This window comes from Caretta caretta, chromosome 4, assembly GCF_965140235.1.
Source record: "Caretta caretta isolate rCarCar2 chromosome 4, rCarCar1.hap1, whole genome shotgun sequence".
Classification (NCBI taxonomy): Eukaryota; Metazoa; Chordata; order Testudines; family Cheloniidae; genus Caretta; species Caretta caretta.
Window position 1 is genome coordinate 102457148 of NC_134209.1, and position 27399 is coordinate 102484546.

Below are 27399 nucleotides of genomic sequence, written 5' to 3' on the forward strand. Positions count from 1 at the left end.
CATCTTTCTCCCTCCCTTCTTGTCATAGAATCATAGATTTTAAGGTCTGAAGGGACCATTATGATCGTCTAGTCTGATGTCCTGCACAACGCAAGCCACAGTATCTCACCCACCCACTCCTGTAATAAACCCCTAACCTATGTCTGAGCTATTGAAGTCCTCAAATCGTGGTTTAAAGACTTCAAGGTGCAGAAAATCCTCCAACAAGTGACCCGTGCCCCACGCTGATTAGGAAGGCGAAACCCCCCCTGGTCCTCTGCCAATCTCCTCTGGAGGAAAATTCCTTCCCGATCCCAAATATAGCGATCAGCTAGACCCTGAGCGTGTGGGCAAGACTCACCAGCCAGACACCCAGGAAAGAATTCTCTGTCGTAACTCAGATCCCATCCCATCTAACATCCCATCACAGGCCATTGGGCATATCTACCGCTAATAGCTAAAGATCAATTAATTTCCAAAATTAGGCTATCCCATCATACCATCCCCTCCATAAACTTATCAAGCTTAGACTTGAAGTCAGATATGTCCTTTGCCCCCACTGCTTCCTTTGGAAGGCTGTTCCAGAACTTCACTCCTCTGATAGTTAGAAACCTTCGTCTAATTTCAAGTCTAAACTTCCTGATGGCCAGTTTATATCCATTTGTTCTTGTGTCCGCTTTGGTACTGAGCTTAAATATTTTTTCTCCCTCCGTGGTATTTATCTCTCTGATATATTTATAGAGAGCAATCATATCTCCTCTCAGCCTTCTTTTAGTTAGGCTAAACAAGCCAAGCTCCTTGAGTCTCCTTTCATAAGACAGGTTTTCCAGTCCTCTGATCATCCCAGTAGCCCTTCTCTGTACCTGTTGCAGTTTGAATTCATCTTTCTTAAACATGGGAGACCAGAACTGCACACAATATTCCAGATGAGGTCTCACCAGTGCCTTGCATAACGGTACTAACACCTCCTTATCTCTACTGGAAATACCTCACCTGATGCATCCTAAGACCGCATTAGCTTTTTTCACGGCCATATCACATTGGCATCTTACAGTCATCCTGTGATCAACCAATACTCAGAGGTCCTTCTCTTCCTCTGTTACTTCCAAGTGATGTGTCCCCAGTTTATAACAAAAATTCTTGTTATTAATCCCTAAATGCATGACCTTGCACTTTTCACTATTAAATTTCATCCTATTACTATTACTCCAGTTTACAAGGTCATCCAGATCTTCCTGTATGATATCCCGGTCCTTCTCTGTATTGGCAATACCTCCCAGCTTTGTGTCATCCGCAAACTTTATTAGCACATTCCCACTTTTTGAGCCAAGGTCAGTAATAAAATGATTAAATAAGATTGGTCCCAAAACCGATCCCTGAGGAACTCCACTAGTAATCTCCTTCCAGCCTGACAGTTCACCTTTCATTGTGACCTGTTGTAGTCTCCCCTTTAACCAATTCCTTATCCAACTTTCAATTTTCATACAGATCCCCATCTTTTCCAATTTAGCTAATAATTCCCCATGTGAAACCATATCAAATGCCTTACTGAAATCGAGGTAAATTAGATCCACTGCATTTCCTTTGTCTAAAAAATCTGTTACCTTCTCAAAGAAGGAGTTCAGGTTGGTTTGACACGATCTACCTTTTGTAAAACCATGTTGTCTTTTGTCCTAATTACCATTGACCTCAATGTCCTTAACTACTTTCTCCTTCAGAATTTTTTCCAAGACCTTGCATACTACAGATGTCAAACTAACTGGCCTGTAGTTACCCAGATCCTATTTTTAAGAAAGGGGAGGGGGGAAAGTGAACTATGTTAGAAATTCTCCAGTCATATGGTACAACCCCTGAGTTTACAGATTCATTAAAAAGTTTTGCTAATGGGCTTGCACTTTCATGTGCCAGTTCCTTTAGTATTCTTGGATGAAGATTATCTGGGCCTCCCGATTTAGTCCCATTAAGCTGTTCAAGTTTGGCTTCTACCTCGGATGTGGTAATATCTACCTCCATATCCTCATTCCCATTTGTCGTCCTACCATTTATCCCAAAGCTCCTCATTAAAGACTGAGGCAAAGTATTTGTTTAAATATTGGCCCATGCCTAGATTATCCTTAACCTTTTATCTCCTTAGACACGGAAGTTCTGAGAGTGATGTGGAAGGGTGGGATATGAGAGAGATGGTAGTGGTGTGGGCTAATCCTGTTGCTGGTAGCTGACTGAAGGCTGTCTGCTTTCCTTGTCTCATTTATTTTCTGTATGACAGCAGAGAAAAAGGGAGGGTAAGAGTGCCTGGTCCTCTGCCCAGTGGCTCCTAGTGGTGAAAGGCTGGCTTTTTAAATTAAAAAATTCCAGTAGTAAATGGTTTCTAGGACGTTGTGTAGGACTGTCAGTAGCTGGGATGCATTAGTAAAACCTCAGCAGTGGCAGCTAAATCTGCATAGCTGACAAGTATGCATTCCAAACTACAGTAAAAGCTTATCCAGCACGTTGGGGGAATGAGGGGTGCCGGTTAGTCTCAAATTCCAGTTAACTAAGAGTTATACTTACCAATTGAATACCAATTTTCAAAGAATTAGAATACAATAAAATGAATAAAGTTTACAGGTACTCACCAATTCAGTAGTACTGCATTGCAGAGTGGTTGGTTTCTTGAAGCACTTAAGTGTATGGAGGTAAAGTTTTCTATACAATAGGTTATCTTATGACACTACATATCACCATGGGCAGTTCATGGCGTACACCAAGATCACTAAAAATACACTTAACAGTAAAACTATACTGAACATAATTTAATCTTTCTTTGATTCAAAAGGCACTTCAGGCTCTTGCAGTGCCTCAGGGTCATCATTATCAAAGTCAGTTATCATTGTAGATGTAGAAGGTGTAGGAGATTGGGCTGAATCTGTAATGACCCTATGATACACCCTGGAAGCTGCTTTTTTGAATAAATCCATGGTATCCGCTTGTTTACTTGTCTTCTGCCTCTTTTGCATAAAAGTAGAGTGTAGAATGTGCAATTGCATAACCTCCTGGACAGTATACCAGTCCCGGTTACTAGATTAAAGATTTGTTTTGGGAGATATTAGAAATGCCGGATGATAGAGCTTTCTGGTTGATAAAGTGCTGGATAACACAGCTTTTACTATAAATTGTTAGTCTTTGCTCACTGTAGTGACCCTGAGATAATTACTTGTATTTGGGGAATGTATTAAAGAGGATGAGCATTCATAAAAGCTTCAGTGTATAGAAATGGATAAAACATAGCAGCTGCTCATAAGGTTTAGGTTTCCTTTTTCTCAAGCCTCTTAAACTTATTCAATAGAAAATCCTTGCTTGAAGTTATTTATATAATTGAACTTTACAAAAGGGATATCTTAATTTTGTTTTCTAGTATGGTGATGAAGTGGCATGGTCAGAGATAGAGAATGTCTGGACTACACTAGCAGACAGCTGGCCAAAGAATCTGAAAATAATTTTGCACTTCTTGATCAGCATTTGTGGAGTGAATAGCGAACCCAGCCTCTTGCCTTATGTAAGTACTTGATGCTACAGTCTTCCCTCACATCCTTATTTCTTTAAAATTGTATTTTATGTATTTAGCAACTCCTTATCGAAGACCACTAAATAGATGAATAGTAACATAAAGGGTCATGATATCTCATTCTAATACAGCATGAGGCCAATGCCATCCCATTGTGTCACAATGTAACAACTCAATGCTGTGACCAGTTCAAATTCAATGTCTCCTACTTTGCAGTCTCTGATGGTAACAAGTATTTTCTATTTCAAATTATCTTCCAAAATGCAAATGTTCTCCCAGTGAGAAGACTTCCCCTTTTTGGCATGGTTGTATTTTTAGAAATTAATTCCTCTGTTCAGAAATGCATGATGATTTTTAATATTATGTTTCACTCCTCTTTCTTCTCATATCTTGTTACCGTATTCTTTCTTCTTGCACCACCATATAGTACTGTATCTTTAAAAGAAAACTCTATTTTGACTAGGGATTAAAAAGATAAGTATTTTTCATGACTGATAAATTAATAAATGAATGATGGAATACTGCAAGGGCTACCTACAGACCTGTAGAATTGTGGAAACCTTCCAAGGATGGAGGGGCATAGGAATTATTTGTGGGTAGAAACAAGGGGTTACAGGGTGAGCAGGTCCGTTTTACCAATGGGTTCTGAGAGAAGAGCAGCACTGTTCGGAATTTTGTGGAGTAATTAATAACAAGGAACATGGTGTCAATAATTCTTTCCAACTTTTAATGAGGGAATTCCAGCTCAACCACCTCACATCACAACCCAGTATAATCTCATATACATGTTGAACCAAAGCAATGACAAAATAACCCTCTATGGTACTCTGCATTAGAGAGCCCACAGAGCAACTGTTTGCCACTACTGAGTTCACACAGAAAAATCATAATGGAGACACTGAGGAGTGACTCGATCCAGTTTCCAGGATCTCTAGATGCCCCAAGATAAATTCAAGATCAATGTTATTTAGGGTTGCCGACTTTCTAATAGCAGAAAACCGAACACCTCTACCCCACCCCTTCTCTGAGGCCCTGTTCCCGACTGACTCCATCCCCCCTCCCTCCGTCGCTCACTCTCCCGCACCCTCACTCACTCATTTTCACAGGGCTTGGGCAGGGGGTTGGGGTGCAGGAAGGGGTGAGGGCGAGGGCTCCGGCTGGGGGTGCGGACTCTGGGGTGGGGCCGGGATGAGGGGTTTTGGTTGGATGAGGGGGCTCTGGGCTGGGGCTGAGAGGTTCGGAGTGCAGAAATGGGCTCAGGGCTGAGGCAGGGGGTTGGGGTGCAGGAGATGATACGGGATGCGGGCTCCGGGAGGGAGTTTGTTGCCTGAGGGGGCTCAGCGTTGGGGTAGGGTGCTGCGGGCTGCAGGAGGGAATTTGGATGTGGGAGGGGGCTGAGGGCTGGGGCAGGGAGTTGGGGTGTGGTAGGGTGGGAGGGATGCAGGCTCTGGGCTCAGGCAGCTCCAGGGAAGCGGCTGGCATCTCCCTCCAGCTCCCAGGTGGGGCGGGGTGGAAGGGCTCTGTACGCTGCTCCGGTCCATAGGCGCCACCCCCGCAGCTCCCATTGGCCATGGTTCCAGGCCAATCGGAGCTGTGAAGCTGGTGCTTGGGGCGGGGGCAGTGTCCAGAGCCCCTGTGGCTGTCCCTACGCTTAGGAGCCAGAGGGACATGCTGGCCACTTCCCAGGAGCTGCGTGGAGCCGGATAGGAAGCCTCCCTACTCCGCGCTAACCGGACTTTTAATGGCCTGGTCAGCGGTAATGACTGAAACCACCAGGGTCCTTTTTCGTTTCAGTTGAAAACCAGACACCTGGCATCTCTTATGTTATCAGAGGCTGCTGAGTAGTAAAAGTATGAGCAGTCATTTTATTCCTAACCAGGATAACCATTGACAATCTTCTGTTTCTCAGCATTGAGTTCGAAGTACTTTTTTTCTTCCTTTATTTCTTTAAGAATATAACTTACTGAAATAAGACCTCATATAGATCCCACATTGACTTAATATGCAGTTAATAGTAAAATATTTCTTTTAATTAGTTGTTTAAGATCTTGTTAAAACATATGAAGGACTCCATCGTCTTGAGATTTAAACATATGCTATGTTGCAATATTAGCACTTGAACAAGAAAAGTGGTACAAATCATAGAATCATAGAATATCAGGGTTGGAAGGGACCTCAGGAGGTCATCTAGTCCAACCCCCTGCTCAAAGCAGGACCAATCCCCAATTTTTGCCACAGATCCCTAAATGGCCCCCTCAAGGATTGAACTCACAACCCTGGGTTTAGCAGGCCAATGCTCAAACCACTGAGCTATCCCTCCCCCCAATAATATAAGTAAAATAAAGTTCATACTGTATCAGCATTAAAAGGACGCTGTATAGGGCAAAAGTGTAGGTTTATTATAACGTGGTTTTACAAAACCTAATTGAAATGTGTTTCATTGTTTTTTAAAAGGTATTTCAGTGAAATCATTATTTTTTTAAATGTGTGATGGCAGCGTACACAACAAACATGCAGCTATAGTAATGTATGAGAATCAGAAAGTGAAACTGGATAAAAACAAAAGTGAAACTTTATAAGTTTGCATTTTCTTTGTCCAACTTAAATTAAATACAAAAAGTAAACAATCACAATAAATGGTGAATATCAAAGTCTGTAAAATTTTTAAATATTTGCCTTTTAATAATAATCTAACGGGTTTTTTATAACAATGCTAAGGAATTTTTTTATCTTCATGATATCTCAGTAAGGAATACTATCTTTGTTTATATTTCTGATGTTTACTCCTAGTGACAGATACTTAAGACATTATGATTTCTCTTAGAACTAGAATAGATTACATAAATCTTCACATGCAATGAATAGTAAATGGTATGTATCTAAAGGCAAAGGATTGTGATGTACAGTTCACCTTCTGTTTTTTCCTCATCTTTAAAAAACAAATTCAATCTCTTATTTATATTTCTGTTTTTAATGGCAGGTGAAGAAGGTTATTGTTTACTTGGGTAGAGATAAAACAATGCAACTATTGGAAGAACTGGTGAATGAACTACAGCTTACAGATCCAGTCAGCTCTGGAGTCACTCACATGGATAATCCACCATATTACCGCATCACTTCCAGTTACAAAATTCCTTCTGTCACTTCAGGTGAGAATTCGTTTGACTAGGCTATTACTGTGTTTCAGTTGTTATTTTCTATTGTTATGAGTTAATTGGAAAATCTAAATGCAGTGCAGGCACAATAGATTTAATATAAACAAATAAAACTTTTTTTTAATTTTTTTTTAAAAATAACCAGACTTATTGATACCATTAAATGTCAGATTGCGTGAAACTATGTGTATGTTAAGCCTTGTCTGCACTCAAAACTTGCACTGGTTTAACTAAAGTGAGTTTTTAAATCAAGTTAGTTAAACTGATGGGAATTCTTAAATCTACTTACACAGGTTTATACTGATGTAGTGTAAATTTGTAGCTTACTGACATAAGCAAAATCTATATGTGCCTGTGTAAACTTATTTAAGAGTTTCAAGATGGGAATTTGTATGCATGCATGCATCCGACGAAATGGGTATTCACCCACGAAAGCTTATGCTCCAATATGTCTGTAGTCTATAAGGTGCCATAGGACTCTTTGCCATTAAAAACAATGTTCATTAAACTGGTGCAAATTTTGTGTGTAGACAAAGGCCTTGGTTTCTACAAATTAAAAAACCAAGCAAACCTGAAGACTTAAAAGGACACTGTATTTTCCATGTGCCCCAGTCCTGCAGCTTGCTGAGCACTCAAGTTCTGATCCAGCAGAACACCTAAGCATCTTAATTTTAAACAAATAAATAGTCTCAATGACTTCACGTACTCTAAGTTAAGAACCTTGTAGGACTGAGCCCACGGAGTACAGTCAGCTCAGCTTACTGGGCCACTAAAAGTCTGGTTAGTCACAATGGCCTGCTCCATATGGCTCCCAGAAGTGGCTGGCATGTCCCTCTGGATCCTAGGCGCAGCAGCAGCCAGGAAGGCTCCACGTGTTGCCCCTGTCCGCAGCGTAGGTGCTATCCCAAGCACCGTCTCTGCAGCTCCCATTGGCCAGGAACTGTGACCAGTAGAAGGTGTGGGGGCGGTGCTTGCAGACGGGGGCAGTGTGGAGAGCCCCCTGGCCACCCCTCTGGCTAGGAGCCAGAGGGACATGCCAGCTCCTTCCAGGAGATGCCTGAGGTAAGCGCCAGCCCTGAGCCCCCGCCCACACACACACTCCCTCCCAGAGCCCACACCCCGCATACCCTCTCGCACTCCAAACCCCTCGGCCCCAGCCTGGAACCCACTCCTGTACCCCAAGTCCCTCATCCCTGGCCCCACCCCAGAGCCCTCACCCCTTCCCACATCCCAACTCCCTGCCCCAGCCAGGAGACCCCTCCCACACTTCGAACTCCTCAGCCCCAGCCCCCTCCTGTACCCCAACCCCCTCATCCGTGACCCCCCCTAGAGCCCGAACCCCCAGCTGGAGCCCTCACTCCCTGCCACACCCCAACCTCCTGCCCCAACTCGGTGAAAATGAGCGAGTAAGTGAAGGGGGGGCGGAGAGCAAGCAATGGATGGAGTGAGTGGGAGTGGGGCCTCGGAGAAGGGGCAGGACAAGGATGTTGGGTTTTCTGCGGTCAGAAAGTTGGCAACCCTACCCATGGATCTGTGGCAGATTCCCCTGGCTCTGGAAGTGTGGAAGACAGCCATAAGGCTTCTTTCTGAAAATCCCCTTGCCAGCTCTATTGCATGGCATAGGCTTAAGTTTCTAGGCAGTTTCTAGACATCACTGTGGCTAGTTGGCAGCCAGGGGGTCTGCTATAACACAAGCAGGCCCCCACAAATTATGCCTGGGGCCTGTCCAGGCCCTGAAATGCCCAGGCCAGCCACCTTTGGTTCCCTCCCTTTGGGCTGCAAGTTCTGTGCTGTGCCTCTTCGAGTTGCAGCACAGAATCTACCCTTGTCTTCATGTCCATCTATAAAGCATCCCACTTACATTAGCATTAAACAATAATAAACTATAAGCATTTGTGTAGCAAACTGTAAAAATGTGACATGCAGGGGGAAGAAACAAACTACAAAAATCCGAAGTGCTGATATACTTCATTTTAGATGGAGTGGCAGAAGCACTTATATTAAAGTTGCCTAACACTTTCCGCCCACTATTTTATATATTGCTCGCAAGTTTGTCTTAAAAAGAAATAGCTAATACTAGCTACAGTACAAAGATAGTATTTTTGCACTCTAATTTCTCATTTGTTTACCTTGTGAATTAACGTATGTCAGACCCCCTAAAACCTACATTTTAGACGATTTCTGCACTTGTGGAGGCTACATGTAGCTACACGCTGCACTGAAAGGCAGGCTGTGTCCACATTCACTGGCGTATGTAGCTACACGCTGCAGTGAAAGGCTCCGGAAGGGGGCAGCAGTGGGGAGCAGCTTCTCACTGCCAGAGCCTTTCATTGAAGCAAGAAAAGGCTCTGATGAGAGAGGCAGCAGGGAAAGGCTCTGGCAGCTCCCTGCTGCTTGAGCTTTTCGTCTCCCTGCCTCCATCCTGCTAGAACATTTTGCTGTAGCAAGGTTTCAGAGTAACAGCCGTGTTAGTCTGTATTCGCAAAAAGAAAAGGAGTACTTGTGGCACCTTAGAGACTAACCAATTTATTTGAGCATAAGCTTTCGTGAGCCACAAGTACTCCTTTTCTTTTTGCTGTAGCAAGGAAAGGCTCTGGCAGAGGGGAGCTGCCTGAGTCTTCTCCTGCCACAGTGAAAGGCTCCGGCATCAGGGGGACAGTGGACACTACACAATTAAAAATAGTAGTGTAGACATGGGGCAGTGTAGGGAGCTGTGTGGGGTATATACCCTAGGTTTCAGGCATCTAGGTCACTCTACTCATATAAGCTGTGCCTCACCATCTACACTGCTCTTTATATACATGCCAACCAGGTGTGCAGTGTCTGTACTCTAAACACCGCCGTAAGTGTAGACATACCCTTAGAGATGTGTGGCATGCAGCATATAGGAAAGGAAGAAATACATATTTAAAACCTTTTACAAAAAATTAACTTTCTACTAAATGCACATCATAAAGACTTGAACACAAATCCTTTATATACACAAACAAACTAAACATATTAGTAAATACTATTTCATAAGCATTAGTGACCTTACTATCAAAAATGTTCAAGATCTCTATCAAGTGAAAATGTTTGTTTATAGCATCCCATATTTTTAAATCTAAATTATAATTATTGTTTTTTAAATTGGTAATAAATAGTCCTCAATTTCTATTTTAACATATTGCGACAAAGTGTGATGAACACTTAGGTAGTATCTACACCGCAATATAGCACATGAGGTGGGCCTGGGTCAGCTGACTTGGGCTTATGGGGCTATGATTGTGGGGCTATAAAATTACGGTGCAGATGTTCAGGCTTGGACGGGAGCCCTAAGACCCCCAAGGATTCCCAGAGCTCCAGCCGTAGCACAGACATCTACACTGTTATGTTATAGCCACACAGCTCGACCTCCATTCCCCCCAAGCTCGAGTCAGCTGACCCAGGCCAGCCGCAGGTGTTTTATTGCGGTATAAACATATCCCTGCGGATCTTATACAGTATTGCTTTAGTACAAAGAAAATATAGATCCAGGATTTTCAGATAAATTCATACATTGCATAAACTTTTCAATATATTTACCTATCCTAAGCTATTTTTCTCTTTGTCCTTAATTTACAGGTACCACTTCCAGTAGCAATACAATGGTTGCTCCCACAGATGGCAATCTTGACAATAAGCATACAAAAGATAGTATTGAAGAGAAGTAAGTATCTCCTCAAAGACCAACAGTACTGAGTTCTTGACTATTGATAACCAGTGCAAATAACTGCAGTCTGATCGATTTCTCAGTTTACACTATATTATTGTTGCAGCCAATCAGATTACATATTCAAATCTCTGTTTCCTGATTGATTTATTAGGAACCAACAATGCATATATTTCTTGACCTCTAATTTACTCTTCCAGATTTGTGGATGCTCCCTATGTGGCCCTCCTATTTAAATCTATCTGAGATATAAAAACAGAGCTGCTACAGTATCAGCCCCATAGGATTTGTGGGGCTTTTTTTGTTTGTTTTTGAAGGTTTTCCTACCTGGGGAAATTTACCAGCAGAACTATATCTGTATAATTTCTCTGGTATAACTCCCCATGTTGACACTCTTGTTCCGCTATAAAAGTGCCTTTTTCTGATTTAGTTTTTGTCATTTTGAAAACAGCATAAGCTAAAGTGGCAAAAGGCGTTCTTACTCTGGAATAAGAGTGTCCACACAGAGTTTTATACTGGTATTGCTACATTCTTATAATAATTGTGGCATAATTATGCTGATAAACTTCCCGAAGCAGACAAGTCCCATGTTATAACAAAACAAAACAAAAAATTTTAGGTCTAATGGAAAGGGCTGTCTGGAGGGCAGTTTGCCTTAGGCCCCCTGTTTGAGAGGGACCCCAGACAGAGTGGTGCTGTGACACCACACTCCAGGTCACAGTGCTATTCATTGAAGTTTTGCCCACCGACCCCTTGTCCCCAGTCATGACAGAGGGGCAAGAGGGCCACACCTGAGTGGCACTGTGATCCCATCAGATCACAACAACCAGAGCAGGGAGCTAGGCTAAGCCCTGTGAGACAGGAGCTGTTGTTGCAGGGTGAATGTGGAACAGGCTTATTCTCCAACCGTCCCCCAGCCCTCCCCTCAGTGTTTGAGCTCTCCCCCCCCCCCCCCCAAGAGTACAAAAACAGTTTCAGATTTTGCCCTGGATCCCCTCTGTGTGGCTCTGCTAAAGGAGAGTTCTCCAGATATTTTTGTTGAAGGCATTCTGTGCAACATTCTGAACTTCACTTCTTTGAGTGATTGCTCATGTGTATTCCACAATAGGTGTGCATGCTCGTCTCTTGCACTGGTGCTGGAAGTTTTTCCCCTGGCAGTACCCATAGGGGGAGCGCCCCAGTGACCCCTGGAGTGGCGCCTCCATGGCGCAGTATAAGGGGAGCTGTGCTCTCCCCCCATCTTCAGTTCCTTCTTGCTGCCAGTGAAGGTGCATCAGAATTACTCTGCTCCAGCTTTGCTGTAGCTCGTCCCCAGAACTGCTTGTTCGTTCAGTATTAGTACCTGTAGTTAGTTAGCTGTTCAGTTCAGTTAGTTAGAGTGCCCAGGCCGGGGCATGCCTCACGCCCCGGGTTTTAAGTTGTGCGACACTTGTTGGCAGTCTGTGCCAAGGAGTGACCCACACGCGGACTGTCTGCGCTGTTTGGGAGAAACCCATATCAGCGATCGTTGCAAAATTTGCAAGTCGTTTAAGCCTCGGACCAAGAGAGAAAGGGATATTAGGCTCCAGGCTATTCTGATGGAGTCGGGGTCAGCGGCGCGGCAACCCTCCGGTGCCATCAACCAGTGAGCCGCTCCCCATCCACGGGGCACGCCAAGAGGGCTTCAGCAGCACTGAAGTAAACCCGGGACAGAGGCTAGACCCATGTCGGGCAGTCCTCGATCCCCACCGGCTTCTAGGCCTCTGACTCAGGTCGAGCGGAGTAGCCCGGCCCATTTGGAGCAGGCCTCCCCGGATGTCCAGATGCCCTCCATGCCAGATGCCCGGGACGTTATGTCCATGCTGGTACCAGGAGCACCACCGACGTTGGCTCCACGCTCCAGAGGCAAGCCACCGTGGGGATCTCCGCAGTCGCCCCTGGCTCGGTACCAGTCTCGGTCGAGGGAACGTTCCCGATGCCGTTCGCCGCCCAGCAACCATTCAGGGCAAAGTCCATGTGGATCGCCCTCGACTCCCACCAGGCTGGTTGGGTTCCATCTGACCGAGACTCTCAGCACCGCTCCACCTCGAGGAGTGAATACTGACAGGACCGAGGCAGACATCGCCCAAGGTCCTTGTCTTGGAGGGGTTATCGCAGCCGGTCACAGCGCGGGTGTTGACGCCGTTCCTGCTCAGAATCCCGCTCCAAGACCCTGCCAAGGCATTGCCTCCACAGCCCCAGGCGTCGATCACCAGTGTCTCGCCGTTGTACGTTCGACCATTGGAGCCGATCGCAGAGCAGCCGTTACTGACAGTACCGGTCCTCAACCATGGGACCGCGATCCCAACGTGGGCGTTGCTCCCGGTCCAGGGACAGCGGCAGGTCGTATGTCAGCCCAGCCTCCATTCGTAGTCGTCCATCGATAAGCCAGACCAGCCAGGCCGAACAACCGGCTCCGCCGGTGCTGCAGCAGATGCAGTGGCACTGGGCCCTGTGGCTGGCCCAATGGTACCAGTGGGCACCCTGGCCTCCGAAGCACCGTTGGCCTCCCTCTCCAGACCTCTGAGGAAGGAGTCGATGGGACATACATCCTCGGCAGCATGCCTGGAGACCGACCAGGTGGTGGACGCTTCCGTGCTCGCGGACACCCAGAGTACCACACCGGCCTCCTCGTCCTCCCCAGATGAGGCAGTTATGGCTCCGCCCCCCTCCGTTCCACAGGAGGACTTTAGGGCCCACCAAGAACTCTTAAAAAGGGTGGCATCAAACTTCCACCTCCAGAAAGAGGTGGACTCCCTGTTTAATGTGCTGTCCTCTTCGGAACCGGGCAGGGTAGCCTTGCCTCTCCATGAAGGAGTGGCAAAAATTTCAAATGCCCTGTGGCAAACACTGGCCTCGTTGGCCCCCGTCTCCAAGAAGGTGGAACGCAAGTACTTTGTACCTGCCAAGGGACACAAGTACTTATACACCCACCTGGCGCCCAACTCCCTGGTGGTCGAGTCAGTCAACCACAGGGAACGGCAGGGCCAGCCAGCTCCTACCCCAAAAATAAAGATTCGTGGAGGCTGGACTCTTTTGGGAGAAAAATTTATTTGTCCTCGAGCTTTCAGTTAACCACGAGGCTCTCCTGGGCTGGTATGAGTTCAATCTGTGGGGCTCCCTGCCCAAGTTCAAGGACTCCCTCCAGGAGCATGATAGGAAGGAGTTCAAAGCGCTGGTGGAGGAGGGTACAGTGGCTGCCAGAACAACCCTGCAGGCAACTTTGGATGCGACGGACATGGCCGTCTCGGTGTCCTTGAGAAGGGCGTCGTGGCTCCTGCTTTCTGGGCTGTCCAGCGAGGTGCAGACCTCCATGCAGGATCTCCCATTTGAAACGGATACAAGGCTGCATGGCATGAAAGACTCCCAAACGACCCTCCAGACTCTGGGTCTCTAAGTTCCGGCTCCGGCTAAATCTAAATTCAAGCCTCAGCAGACTCCCGCTCAGGCCACTGACCCAAAATACGAGGCCGCCTATAAGAAGTCGTGGGACTACAAGAGGTGCCCTCAGAGACAGTCTCGGCCTGCCCCCCACTCTGTGCCCTCCAGGGCAAGCAGGCAGGGAAAAGGAGGTTTTGATGGGATGCTCGGGGGTGCCCTACCAGTTCTCATCAGGGATCCACCCTCAATAAAGCTTCCTTCTCCAATCAGTTGTGTGCTTTCCCCCTGGAGTGGGTGCGGCTGACCTCAGACCGCTGGGTCCTCCACACCATCTCCTGGGGCTACACCCTCCAATTTACTTCCTCCCCGCCCAACCATCCCCCATCCCTCCTGGGGGACCCCTCGCACGAAGCTTTGCTCAAGAAGGAGGTGGGGCGGCTCCTGGGCCTAGGAGCGGTGGAAGTAGTGCCCGGGGAGTTCAAAGGCAAGGGGTACTACTCCTGCTATTTCCTTATCCCAAAGGCGGACTCAGGCCCCTCCTGGACCTGCGAGGTCTGAACTGGTACATGGTGAAGTTCAAGTTCCGCATGGTCTCCCTGGCCTCAATCATCCCCTCCCTGGGGACTGGTACTCTGCCCTCGATCTGCAGGACGTGTACTTCCACATTCGTATATTCGAGTGGCACAGATATTTCCTCTGTTTTGTGGTGGGGCAGAATCGCTACCAATTTACGGTCCTCCCATTTGGCCTGTCCACTGCCCCCAGGGTATTTACAAAATGTATGTCGGTGGTAGCGGCCGACCTCAGGCGACGGGGGACTCCAGATCTTTCCCTATCTGGACGATTGGCTGGTCAAGGGCAGCTCCCGGTAACAGGTGAGGGATCATGTGATGCTTCTCCTGTCCACGTGCACCGCTTTGGGCCAGTTGGTAAACAACACCAAGTCCACGTTAGTCCTGGTTCAACGCAGAGAGTTTATCGGGGCGCTCCTGGATGCCTCGTTGGCCAGAGCCTCCCTCCCACCGGACAGGTTCAAGACCCTGAAGAGGCTCATCAATGCAGTCACAAGGTTCCTGGTGACAACAGACAGAGGGTGCCTCCAGCTCTTGGGTCACATGTCGGCGTGCATGTACATGGTCTGTCATGTTGGACTCAGGATGAGGCCCCTGCAGCTCTGGTTGGCCTCAGAGTTCTCCCAGGCCAGGGACAGGATGGACAAAGTCTTCACCATACCCTACTCGGTGATTACTTCCCTGTGGTGGTGGTCCGCCCCGAGCAACATGCTCCAAGGGGTCCCATTCAGGGATAGGGCCCCACCGCTGGAACTGGTGTCCCATACGTCAGACCTGGGTTGGGGGCCCACATGGGGAACATTCAGACCCAAGGTCTATGGTCGGCTCAGGATCTGACCCTTCACATAAATGTCAAGGAGCTCAGGGCAGTATGGCTGGCGTGCGTGGCCTTCCACTCGCACCTGGAGGGCAGGGTGGTCAGGGTCCTCCTGGACAACATGGCCTCGATGTCCTATATCAACAGGCAAGGCTGGTCCTGATCCTCTCCCCTCTGCCATGAAGCCCTTGTGGGATTTCTGTATAGCCCATGACATCTACCTAAAGGCCTTCCATCTACTGGGCACCTGGAATGTGTGGGCAGATTGCTTGAGCAGGGACTTCTCCTCTCAGCACGAGTGGTCTCTCCACCTGGAGTTGGCCCACAGGCTTTTCTGACTGTGGGGGACCCCCCAGGTGGACCTGTTCGCAAGTCGACAGAACTGGCACTGTTCCTGGTTCTGCTCCAGGGCAGGGCTGGGATGGGGCGCTATCTCTGATGCCTTCCTCCTGTCCTGCTCAGACCAGTTTCTCTATGCCTTTCCTCCGTTTCCACTGATCAGCAAGGTCCTGGAAAAATTAAAGAGGGAAAGGGCCCAGGTCTTTCTGATTGTGCCAGCATGGCCCAGGCAACATTGGTACGGGACCCTCATGGACCTGGCGGTTGCTCTGCCGGGGCCATTGCCACTCCGCCTGGACCTGCTCTCCCAGGACCGGGCTGCCTTCTCCACCTCAGTGGTTAGGTAGGGAGGAAAGGACATGCTCAGAAGGGGTTCAACGCGTCCTCCTAGAAAGCAGGCAGCCCTCCATGCGCCGTGCCGCACCTACTCAGCAAAGTGGTCCCGGTTGTCCAGATGGGCGAATGAGCGGGGCATTTCCCCGGTGTCTGCCCTGTTCCAGCTATCCTGGACTACCTTCTCCACCTTAGAGCCCAGGGCCTGGCATCCTCGTCAGTCAAGGTCCACTTGGTGGCCATATCAGCCTTCCATCCACCAGTGCAGGGTCACACAGAATTCTCCCACGCTATGACTGGCCGGTTCCTCCAGGGGTTGGACCGTCTCTTCCTGTATGCTAGGCTCCCGGTCCCACAGTGGGACCTAAACCTGGTGTGGGCTTGTTTCACGGGACTCCCGTTTGAGCCACTAGCCACGCGCTCCTGGTCCCAGTTCTCGTGGAAAGTGGCCTTCCTGGTCGCAATCATGTTGGCCAGGTGGGTCTCGGAGCTCAGGGCCCTGACATCCAAGCTTCCATACATGGCTTTCCATAAGGACAAGGTCCGGCTCCGCCCACACCCTGAGTTCTTCCCGAAGGTGGTTCCTGCCTATCACATGGGTCAGGACATTTTTCTACCGGTCCTCTGCCCCAAGCATCCAGTGAGGAGCGCCGTCTCCACACGCTCAATGTGTGACGGGCTCTGGCTTTCTACCTCAAGCAGACCAAGCCGTTCAGAAAGTCCTTTCAACTGTTCATCGCCTCAGCTGAGTGCATGAGGGGTTGGTCAATCTCCACTGAGCAGCTCTCCAACCGGATCACTTCGTGCATCCGTACCTGTTATGATCTGGTGGGTATCCCCCTGCCACCGATTGTGAAGGCGCACTCAAGTCGAGCGCAAGCCTCGTCTGCTTCCTTCTTGTCCCATGTCCCCATCCAGGACATTTGTAGAGCTACCACCTGGTCTTTGGTTCATATGTTCACCTCACACTATGCGATCGTCTCCCAAACCAGGGATGACACCAGGTTCGGCAGGGCTGTACTCCGTCCCAATAATTTGTGAACTCCTACCCACCTCCAACAGATATAGCTTGGAATCAACTATTGTGGAATACACATGAGCAATCAATTGAAGAGGAAAAGACAGTTACCTTTTCCGTAACTGGTGTTCTTCAAGATGTGTTGCTCATGTGTATTCCACATCCCACCCTCTTTCCCCTCTGTCGGAGTTGTCTGGCAAGAAGGAACTGAGGGTGGGGGGAGCACTCAGCTCCCCTTATACCGCACTATAGAGGCACCACTCCAGGGGTCGCTGGGGCACTCCCCCCTACGGGTACTGCTAGGGGAAGAACTTCCGGCACTAGTGCATGTGGCGAGCACATACACTGATTGTGGAATAGACATGAGCAACACATCTCGAAGAACACCAGGAAAAGGTAACTGTCTTTTCTAAGAGATGTAACACAGAACTTGGAGCCCAGGAGGTTGGGCGGCTCAGGTAGCTTTTAGCCACCTTTGCACCTTCCCAGTCTTCAGCTATTCTTGGGGCTGGAGAAGACTCCAGCTAAAATAGACAGTGCTAGAGGCCTATCTGGGTTACAGCAGTCCCCCTGGGCTGACTTCTGAGCTTCAGCACTGTCCAGAACCTCTGCAGGTGTGCACGCTGCCACCACAGTCAAAATATGTACCTTACACCCAGGCTTGCAAGTGGGCTGGGGGGTCTTTAGGAAGCAGCCATCTGGCTGTCTTCCACAGTTCTTGTGCTAGGGAAATCCTGTACTGGCTGGAAAAGAGGCTTTTAAGGCTCATTTACTCTGCTCTGACCATTTTCTATGGCAAAAAGGGGCCAGAGTGGGGCGTGAGGATCTCATCCTGTGAATATCTGTGTCAATTCATATATTGACTTTAAGTTTTGGTGAATGATAAGATCAACTTGAGTGTAAGCTCCTTTGGGGTGAGAACCACTCTTGTTATGTTTAGGGTGACCAGATAGCAACTGTGAAAAACCAGGATGGGGGTGGGGGGTAATAGGCATTTTACAAACATAACTAGGGTGATCAGATGTCCGTTTTTATAGGGACAGTCCTGTTTTTTGGAACTTTTTCTTATATAGGCGCCTAACACTCAAGCTCTTAATAATTATTCTGTTCCCCTTTGAGATAACTATTATCAGTTTCAATATTTACTTCTCTATCATGTTTTATGTATTATGAATGTGTTATTTAATATGTACATAAACATTGTATTCAGCTAGATATTAATGCAGGTGTTTTAAAGAAATATACTACTGCAACAGATTGTCTCAGATAGTTACATTTAAAAGAAACCCTTGTGTAAAGCACTGAATTGCTATATCATTTTACCACGAAACACGCCTGATATTAACATTCATGTATTCATTTGTTCAGCTATGTGCATCTAGACATCTACAGTGGGTTGAATAGTAATTTGAACCGCCAGCACCACAGGCTAGAATCTCGCTACAGCAGCAGCTCTGGAGGATCATACGAAGAGGAAAAAAGTAATATATTTTTAAAAATATTTGAGTGAATATAGCCTAAAATTTTCACAAATATTAAAAACTGTTGGGTAGAGATTATAGGACAAATTCACATGCATTCAAAGAGTATGACCACGGACTGCAGGGAACAAGAGATGAGGCAGGCTGCTTTCTCATGCATCCAGCCCAAAAGAGCTTTCCCCCATCCTTTAGCCCTAATCTCCCAGTCCTAATTTTGCTGCTGAAATTGCAACTAATGAAACAGATACTCAGTTTCCACAGCAGGATGCAGGACAGGATGGGGAACCATATTTTGTAGTGCTTTCTCCTCCTCTTACTCTCCAAAGTGGGGTGTGAGCAGCAGTTTTTGGTTTCTCATCGTCCCAATTCCTCTCCACCTCCTTCTCAAATAGCCACCAATCAGCAAAGGAAAGTGTGATATCCCAATAACTTGAAGGCCACTCAGGTTTAAATGCAAACAAGAACAAACTTTATTCCAGGGCTGCACCCCCTCAAGGTTTCTCTTCCTCATGGTGCTCACTGGAGCCTTGCCCGTTCCTTTTCCTGGCTCCTCTTCCTGGTGTCTTAAAGGAGCCATGCTCCATAAACAGCCGTTTCCAAATAGTACATTTTCCACCTCCAAACAGGTTTTTTTTGTACAACCGTACAGTAACAAATTATACAATTTAAACCTTCAAAATGCCAGTAATTCATTTGGTTGTTACACCACAAAGTCCTTCAGCCAACATGGGGGCCCACAGGAGCGTAAAGGTCTATGCATCACCCTTGGGACACCAACAGCTGGCAGATGCGGGGTTGGAAGTAAAAGTGGAGACTCTGGGTTTGTCTTCACATGCAGCATTGCAGCAGCACAGCTGCACTGGTGTAACTGCTTCACTGTAGTGCTTTAGTGAAGATGCTACTATGCTAATGGGAGAGCTTCTCCTGTTGGCATAGTTAATTCACCTCCCTGAGAGGAGATAGCTATGTTGAAGGGAGAAGCTCTCCTGTTGACATAGGTCTGTCTACTCTGGGGGTTAGTTCAGTATAACTACATTTCTCAGGGGTGTGGATTTTTCACATCTTTGTGTGACACAGTTATAATGATATAAGTCTAATGTAGACCTGGCCTGTGTTGGAGCAGGCAGTACCCCTTCAGCAGCAGATGGTGCAGTGGGCATTTCCGCACCCCCTTCCCCTATGATGGTTTCCAGTATATGCACTAAATTACTGGTATGTCAATGGGACCCGTCTTGCAATTCGTATGTTACCACTCCTAGACATCTGCATTGGAAATGAAAGCTGTGATCCAAACTTGGACCCCCTTGCATAGTCTGTGTACAAGTACCCATTGCCCCACCACCAGGGTCTTCACCCTAGCCCTCTGTGTCATCTGTGTAACCTTTGTATCATGCCTGCTGCTTCCGTATGTGGTTGTGAACCTGATGTATAACACCTATATGCTGTGGATCTTTAAAATGGGGTTTAATAAGTAACGATAAGCACAACTCTTGCCCCATCATCAGGAAAGCTGGGGACTGACCTATTGATCTCTGGGGAACAGCCCAGTAATGCTGTAATACTGGGTGGAGAGCTTGCAGAAAGACCAAACCCTGAGTTAGATGAGCCCAAAGTTTGTTCTTCAATCTGAGATTAAATCTCTCTTCACCCCCATTCGCCTGAGGATGGTAGCTGGGACTACAGACACGCCAGATCTCTTTATCTGCTAGGAATTGAGTGAAACAAGCAGAAACAAACTGCAGTCTGTTATCAGTAATTATCATTAAGGGATAATCCCACCTAAAGAACCACTCCTCCAGCTGATCACAGACAATTTGTAATGGTACTAGGCTGCTAGCTGCTACCTCTGACCATTTGGAAAAAGATTCTAAGCTACTTATAGAAATCACTGATGCTGCGGGGCGGGAATCATTTTTCCACATAAGGCTAGCTGTGTGGACTGTCACGGCCAAGGTGGCAGCAGGATAGGAATCAGGGGTACACTGGCTTGCTTATAGGATTTACAACTAAGTAAATGTGGTTCACTATTTCTGAACATCTCTTCAATGTGACTATCAATTCTTGACCACTATACCGCCATGTGACACCTCTACCTAATATGTACCATCCCAAGGTGCCTTTTGTGGGCAATGGCCAGCACCTCTGTCTGCATGGCCTCTGGAAATTCCACCTATGAGTCCCAAAGTAAACCTTGATCACCCCATGCTGACAATTCATGTCTCGCATGAAAATAAGCCCCCAGATAATAGTTTCTGGCCAATCCTGACAAACATATTTGAGAACTTTCTGGTAACCAGAGCCATCCCTTGGGTATGGCGAATCGGGGAGACCTCCCCAGACGCCACGCTTTGGGGGGCCCCGCTCTAAGATAAAATCCCCAAAAGGCAGGCGGGGAGGTGAGGCAGGAGGTGGGCAGGTGAGCAGGGTGAGGAGGTGAACAGGGAGGCGAGTGGCGGGCGGGGATGGGCGAGGAGGAGCCCCCCTGCTAGAACCTCCCCCTCTCCCCAATGCCTCTTGCCTGCTGGCGGCCCCCACCAATCAGCACCTCCCCATCCCTCTCAGCCCCTACCGCCTGTGGCAGATCAGATGTTTTGCTGTGTCAGGAGGCGCTGGGGGGGAGAGGAGAGGAGCGAGGGCGCAGCGTGCTTAGGGGAGGGGGCAGAACTGGGCAGGAAGAGGCGGGGTGGGGGCAGAGTGGGGGTGGGAAGAAGCAGGGTGGAGTTTGTGGGAAGGGGCGGAGTGGGGGCACGGGCTGGGCAGAACCAGGGGGAGCACCCCTCAGCAGATTAGAAACTCAGCGCCTTTGTCCTGGGCCACGCACCACCCTAGGGATGGCCTTGCTTGTAACAGTACATCCTGGGGCAGTGTCTCTAACAATGATTTGGGAGTGGCAAGAGAGATTAGTCAAGGCATTATTATCCTCTTCCTGGCTCATAATCCCCCTTTCTGTGGATTTGTCAGGTGAAGCCCAGGACAGGTGATCAGCCCCTTGATTGCGTTTACCTGGGTGGTTCAGTACTGAGGAATTGCACTGATGCAGACGATCAGGCCGTCTGTGAATATGAAGGTGTTAGTGCCCTGGGCTGGATGGCATTAACAGTGTAGTTAACACCTGGTGGTTGGTGCGTGATGTGAAAGTGCAGCCATACAAATAATGATGCCACCTTTCTCATACCCATATGCATGCTAGGGGCTCCTGCCAAGTATTTATGTTCAGCTGAGGAGAGCGCTCAGGAGGTGAATGCCACTGGTTGTTCCCCCCCAATGGATCTGGGAGAGCACAGCACCAAGAGCTACAGCTGAGGCATCATATGTGACAACAGCAGGGGCTCGTAAGGCACAGTGTGCCAGTGCAGAAGCTGATATAATATGTCGTTTGAGCTGGCATACTGGCTGTGAACACACTGGAGTCCAGTTTCAGACCCCATTGCTGCGTAACAGGGTCCATAAGCATGCAGTAAGAGCATAATCTTGCACAAAATAAAGATAATAGTTATCCCAAGAAATGATAGAAATTCCGACTTGTACATCCATATTTTGGACTGCAATGGAGAGTTTCTACGTGCCGACAGATGATGACCCACAAAATCCAGTTGATCCCAATGAATAACACACTTCTCCATGTTCAGGATCAGATGATGGTCCTTAAATCAGGGAAGTACTACATGTAGGGAAGCATCATGGTCAGAATGAGACGATCCAAGATGTCATCTTCATAGATGACCACCCCAGGAATGTCTGCTAACACTGAAGCCTGATGTTCTAGGGGTCGAAGATAACCAAAAGGCATCCTTTTAAATTGAAAAAAGTCCATATGGGTGAGAAAAGCTTTGAGGTTCCATGAGTAAGAGGCAAACATTATTTGGAGATATCCCTAGTGTAGATCCAATTTAGTGAGCACAGTTGAACCATGATCAGTAAAGGATAGCAGTCAGGTATGACTAACTTGTTCACTTGGCAGTGGTCCACATGTAAGTAGTCTCCCTTCCTTCTTTTTTTGCTACAAAAAGGTTTAACAACCACAGCGAAAAGTCAGTCACTTCTATAATGTCCTCCTTGAGCAAGCGAGAAATCTCTGGCTAAGACAGGCTTTAACACCCAGGGAGGTCTGGCAGAATGGCTGTATAATTGGGGTGGCCAGTAGATCCACTCATGGACGATGCTCATACCTATGACAACATCCAAGTCCAGAAGAGACCTTGGGGAGTACATCTGTTCAGTCATTCTCCACAACAGATTTCTGTGTTTTTTGAATCTAATACTTTAAAGCCCAGTGTCCAGAACAGATCCAGCCCGAGAAAGTTGGCCGTAAAATGGGAACGCTCCCACTTCTTGCTGACAATATGTCATGGGGAGATCCACCATCCTCTGCAAAGTGATTTTCACATTGCCATATCCATATAGTGAGGACTGTACTGGCTGCAAGGTGAAATATGCAAAATATCTATGATATATGGTATAGTTTATGAGTGAGACTCATGCTCCAGTGCTCATGCTCAGCAGTATATTCACATCCACTAAATGGCAGAGGTAGCTTTTAAAACTGTCCCGGTTCCATGATCCCCTAAGGGATGGAATCTTCTTCCCTCCCTGGTCATCCATATATGTGATGGCTGGGGCAGAACAACAACCAAAATGGTTAAGTTTTCCACATTGTCGACCCCTTTGTCCCTGAACTGGACACTCCCAGTTACCCAGTTACTTGAACCCCTGTCAATATGCTGTACTAGGATGGCTACAGTGGTAGATGCCCCCAAAGAAGAAGAACCTGGAGGGATGTGGGTCTGGGAAACAGAATAAGCCTCTTGAATTGCAAGTTCAAATTGATAGCCAGTCTCTACCGCCTTGTGAAGTGTCAGGGAATCTGTTTCCATAAGGAGGTGCTCCCGCAAGTGTAGGTATGAAATCTGCTCCATAAACCCATGTTCCTATTCTTGGCTCCACTTCCTGGTTTCTTAAAGGAGCCACACCTCATAAACAGCCATTCTCAAATACTACAGAAGGGACTTAATAGAGACAAGAAGCCAAACTGGGGAGCAGTGTAAAAATCTGGGGCAGATTGCTATTGGAGAGAAAAAAGAGGGAACATGGGATGAGTTGGGGGGGGGGAAGAGGATGAATAGAAGTAAAAAAAAAAAAGTGAAAATAAAAAGGAAAGGGAAAAAGGTGTATTGAATACAGAGAGAGCAGGTTTCAAAGAAAAGTAGATGGAAACATTAATTGAAAATTGTAGAAAATTTAGACTGAGGAAAAACAAAGGCATGAAAAAATGTGAACATAAAAGTTAAGGAATGATAGAAGAAAAAAAACATTAGGGACCTAGCATTGTTCATTTATGTATATATGTATTTATTTATTTATTTATTTATTTTAAAAGGCTGTGTCAAGGTTCCTCCCCCACTCTGAACGCTAGGGTACAGATGTGGGGACCTGCATGAAAACCTCCTAAGCTTATCTTTACCAGCTTAGGTCAAAAACTTCCCCAAGGTACAAAATATTCCACCCTTTGTCCTTGGATTGGTCGCTACCACCACCAAACAAATACTGGTTACTGGGGAAGAGCTGTTTGGAAACTTCTTTCCCCCCAAAATACTTCCCAAAACCTTGCACCCCACTTCCTGGACAAGGTTTGGTAAAAAGCCTCACCAATTTGCCTAGGTGACTACAAACCCAGACCCTTGGATCTTAAGAACAATGAACAATCCTCCCAACACTTGCACCCCCCCCCCCTTTCCTGGGAAATGTTGGATAAAAAGCCTCACCAATTTGCATAGGTGACCACAGACCCAAACCTTTGGACCTGAGAACAATGAAAAAGCATTCAGTTTTCTTACAAGAAGACTTTTAATAGAAATAGGAGTAAATAGAAGTAAAGAAATCCCCTCTGTAAAATCAGGATGGTAGATACCTTACAGGGTAATTAGATTCAAAACATAGAGAATCCCTCTAGGCAAAACCTTAAGTTACAAAAAAGATACACAGACAGAAATAGTTATTCTATTCAGCACAATTCTTTTCTCAGCCATTTAAAGAAATCATAATCTAACACATACCTAGCTAGATTACTTACTAAAAGTTCTAAGACTCCATTCCTGGTCTATCCCCGGCAAAAGCAGCATATAGACAGACAGAGACCCTTTGTTTCTCTCCCTCCTCCCAGCTTTTGAAAGTATCTTGTCTCCTCATTGGTCATTTTGGTCAGGTGCCAGCGAGGTTACCTTTAGCTTCTTAACCCTTTACAGGTGAGAGGAGTTTTCCTCTGGCCAGGAGGGATTTTAAAGGGGTTTACCTTCCCTTTATATTTATGACAGGCTGTTTTAATCATTAATTTAGATTTATGATAGTTTGGCTCTTTCCTGTTTAAAAAGCAGGAAAGGGGTGAAAATCCCTTCTCCAACCCCAACCTGTTTGGGTGCTTGCTATGGAGTATGGGCACACCAACTGTGACTGGTTTTATACTTCCCCAAAAGTAATGTTTTCTGCCCTGAAGTGCTTACTAATTTAAATAATTATGACAACATTAGGGAAGACCAAACAGGCAGGAGATGGGTACGATGTGAACAAGAGTCACAAATTCAAAATCCTAAGCTATTTTAGGGGTACTGCATACTTTTTTTATTTTGGGGGGGTGGAGATAATATCTTTGGTTCCTACCTGTATTAAAGAGTGTTTTTCTGTTCACCAGCATTACTGAACCTGTCTGTGGGATAATTTTCTGTTTGAAAACTGAACCTATGGCATCTTCAATCCTTACTAATTTGCCTATTGGTTTAAAGTTTATGCATCATTTTATTAGACTCTTTAATTTTTGTCTGAAGTCCCTGCCTACGCACTGTATACTTTAACCCACAATCTCCCATCCTCCTTCAACAAGAACCCCCTTTCCTCATTCTCCCTGCAAACAGCAACCCTGGCTATTTTGTGACTTCTCTGTACCCTGCCTATCCTTGCAAATCGTAATGTTCATCTACTTTGTCATTTATCTCCCAGATCCTAAATGCAAATTGATCATCTACCAAAAACAGATGCTTCTTGGTACTGTGTACAAATGATAGAGCAGCGTTTTAATGTTTGGTTTCAGAGTAACAGCCGTGTTAGTCTGTATTCGCAAAAAGAAAAGGAGTACTTGTGGCACCTTAGAGACTAACCAATTTATTTGAGCATGAGCTTTCGTGAGCTACAGCTCACTTCATCGGATGCATACCGTGGAAACTGCAGCAGACTTTATATATACACAGAGAATATGAAACAATACCTCCTCCCACCCCACTGTCCTGCTGGTAATAGCTTATCTAAAGTGATCATCAGGTGGGCCATTTCCAGCACAAATCCAGGTTTTCTCACCCTCCACCCCCCCCACACAAATTCACTCTCCTGCTGGTGCTAGCCCATCCAAAGTGACAACTCTTTACATAATCAAGTCGGGCTATTTCCTACCCCCCCCTCCCCCCAGATGTTCTGGTTTAACTTGGATTTAAATTTGGAGAGTGGTCAGTTTGGATGAGCTATTACCAGCAGGAGAGTGAGTTTGTGTGTGTATGGGGGTGGGGGGGATGTGAGAAAACCTGGATTTGTGCAGGAAATAGCCCAACTTGATTATGTAAAGAGTTGTCACTTTGGATGGGCTAGCACCAGCAGGAGAGTGAATTTGTGTGGGGGGGTGGAGGGTGAGAAAACCTGGATTTGTGCTGGAAATGGCCCACCTGATGATCACTTTAGATAAGCTATTACCAGCAGGACAGTGGGGTGGGAGGAGGTATTGTTTCATATTCTCTGTGTATATATAAAGTCTGCTGCAGTTTCCACGGTATGCATCCGATGAAGTGAGCTGTAGCTCACGAAAGCTCATGCTCAAATAAATTGGTTAGTCTCTAAGGTGCCACAAGTACTCCTTTTCGTTTTAATGTTTGTAGGTTTCAATTTGATTTCATCTGTGGCTATACCACTTTTAACCTACATATCTCATTATGAATGGTAAACCAAGGGATATTTAATGTGCAATTATTATTTTGTTGATGGAATGTGAATTAGAAGTTGAAAGCAATGAAGAAAAACCAGTATTTTAACTGTAAAATTTCAGGAGTGCTTTGCTCATAGCCATACCTTATTTTCATTTTTTTTTTTTTAACTAAAAAGTAACCTACCTACATTCGCTGCATCAGTTGCGAAAACAACTGAGACTCTTGGAAGCAAGGGGGAAATTCAGCATACCCTACCACAGGTGCACAAGTTCCCAAATACCATAGAAATGGTAGGTTCCCACTGCAAACGTGGGCTGGGACACAGACCATGTAGAACCGCACTGCCCTGCCTGCCATAGAAGAGAAGAGAGTATTTGCATGTGATTCGTGGAGTGGTAGGAAAATGGCTAGTAGAACAGCAAAACGTGTATTCACTGGGTTAGTACAGGGTGCTCAGAAGGCTGGATCTGCCACTTATAGCTAGTGGACTGTTGTAGCAGCGGAAATGATGGAGCTACCTCCACCCCACCTACAGTTAAGATACAGAGTTCCATCAAACCCAAATCCTCAGGCTTCACTTAGGGACATGATTTTTCCTGCTTATATCAGCCTTACTATTAGGACAGTTATTTTAGTGTGATTCAGTGATATGCTGCCTTCACCACTATCATTTTCCTTCCAGCTTTTAGGTCTCCCAGAGACAGAATCTAATTCACTGTTCCTCAAGTATGTGTCAAAGTGGATCCCACTGTAAATATGCATGCACCTCGTGCATGCAAGATTAGATTATTTTAAATAGCATTGTCTGTTGGGGCCATGCATGCATCCAGAGCGGTCATGACCCTTCCTTAGTTCCCTCTTATGCTTTTGACAAGAGGACAAAACCTAGCGAGCATCCAACCACTATTTTTCTTAGAGACTTTAAAATGTTAAAAAGAAAGTCTCATCTTCACATTCCCATTGAATTGGACATTCAAAAGAGAAAAGAAGAAAAAAAATAGAAAAAGAAAAACTACCTGTGTTTCCCCTGTACAGTGGGGTGAAGTGCTGTACTTCTGGCAAACTAAACTTTCAGGGTTCGGACCCTGGCTGTCCTGTGACACACTGATT

At 46.5% G+C, this 27399-nt stretch overlaps 1 protein-coding gene across 12 annotated transcripts in view; it reads left to right on the plus strand.

Moving 5' to 3' along the window:
- FRYL (FRY like transcription coactivator) overlaps positions 1–27399 on the plus strand; it is a 415631-nt gene that overhangs the window by 283035 nt on the left and 105197 nt on the right. For all 12 annotated transcript variants that reach the window (XM_048848366.2, XM_048848367.2, XM_048848354.2 and 9 more), the window contains 4 exons: positions 3374–3514; positions 6504–6672; positions 10282–10366; positions 18216–18328. In XM_048848366.2, the coding sequence (XP_048704323.1) occupies positions 3374–3514; positions 6504–6672; positions 10282–10366; positions 18216–18328 (508 nt within the window). The remainder of the gene's footprint in view (positions 1–3373; positions 3515–6503; positions 6673–10281; positions 10367–18215; positions 18329–27399) is intronic.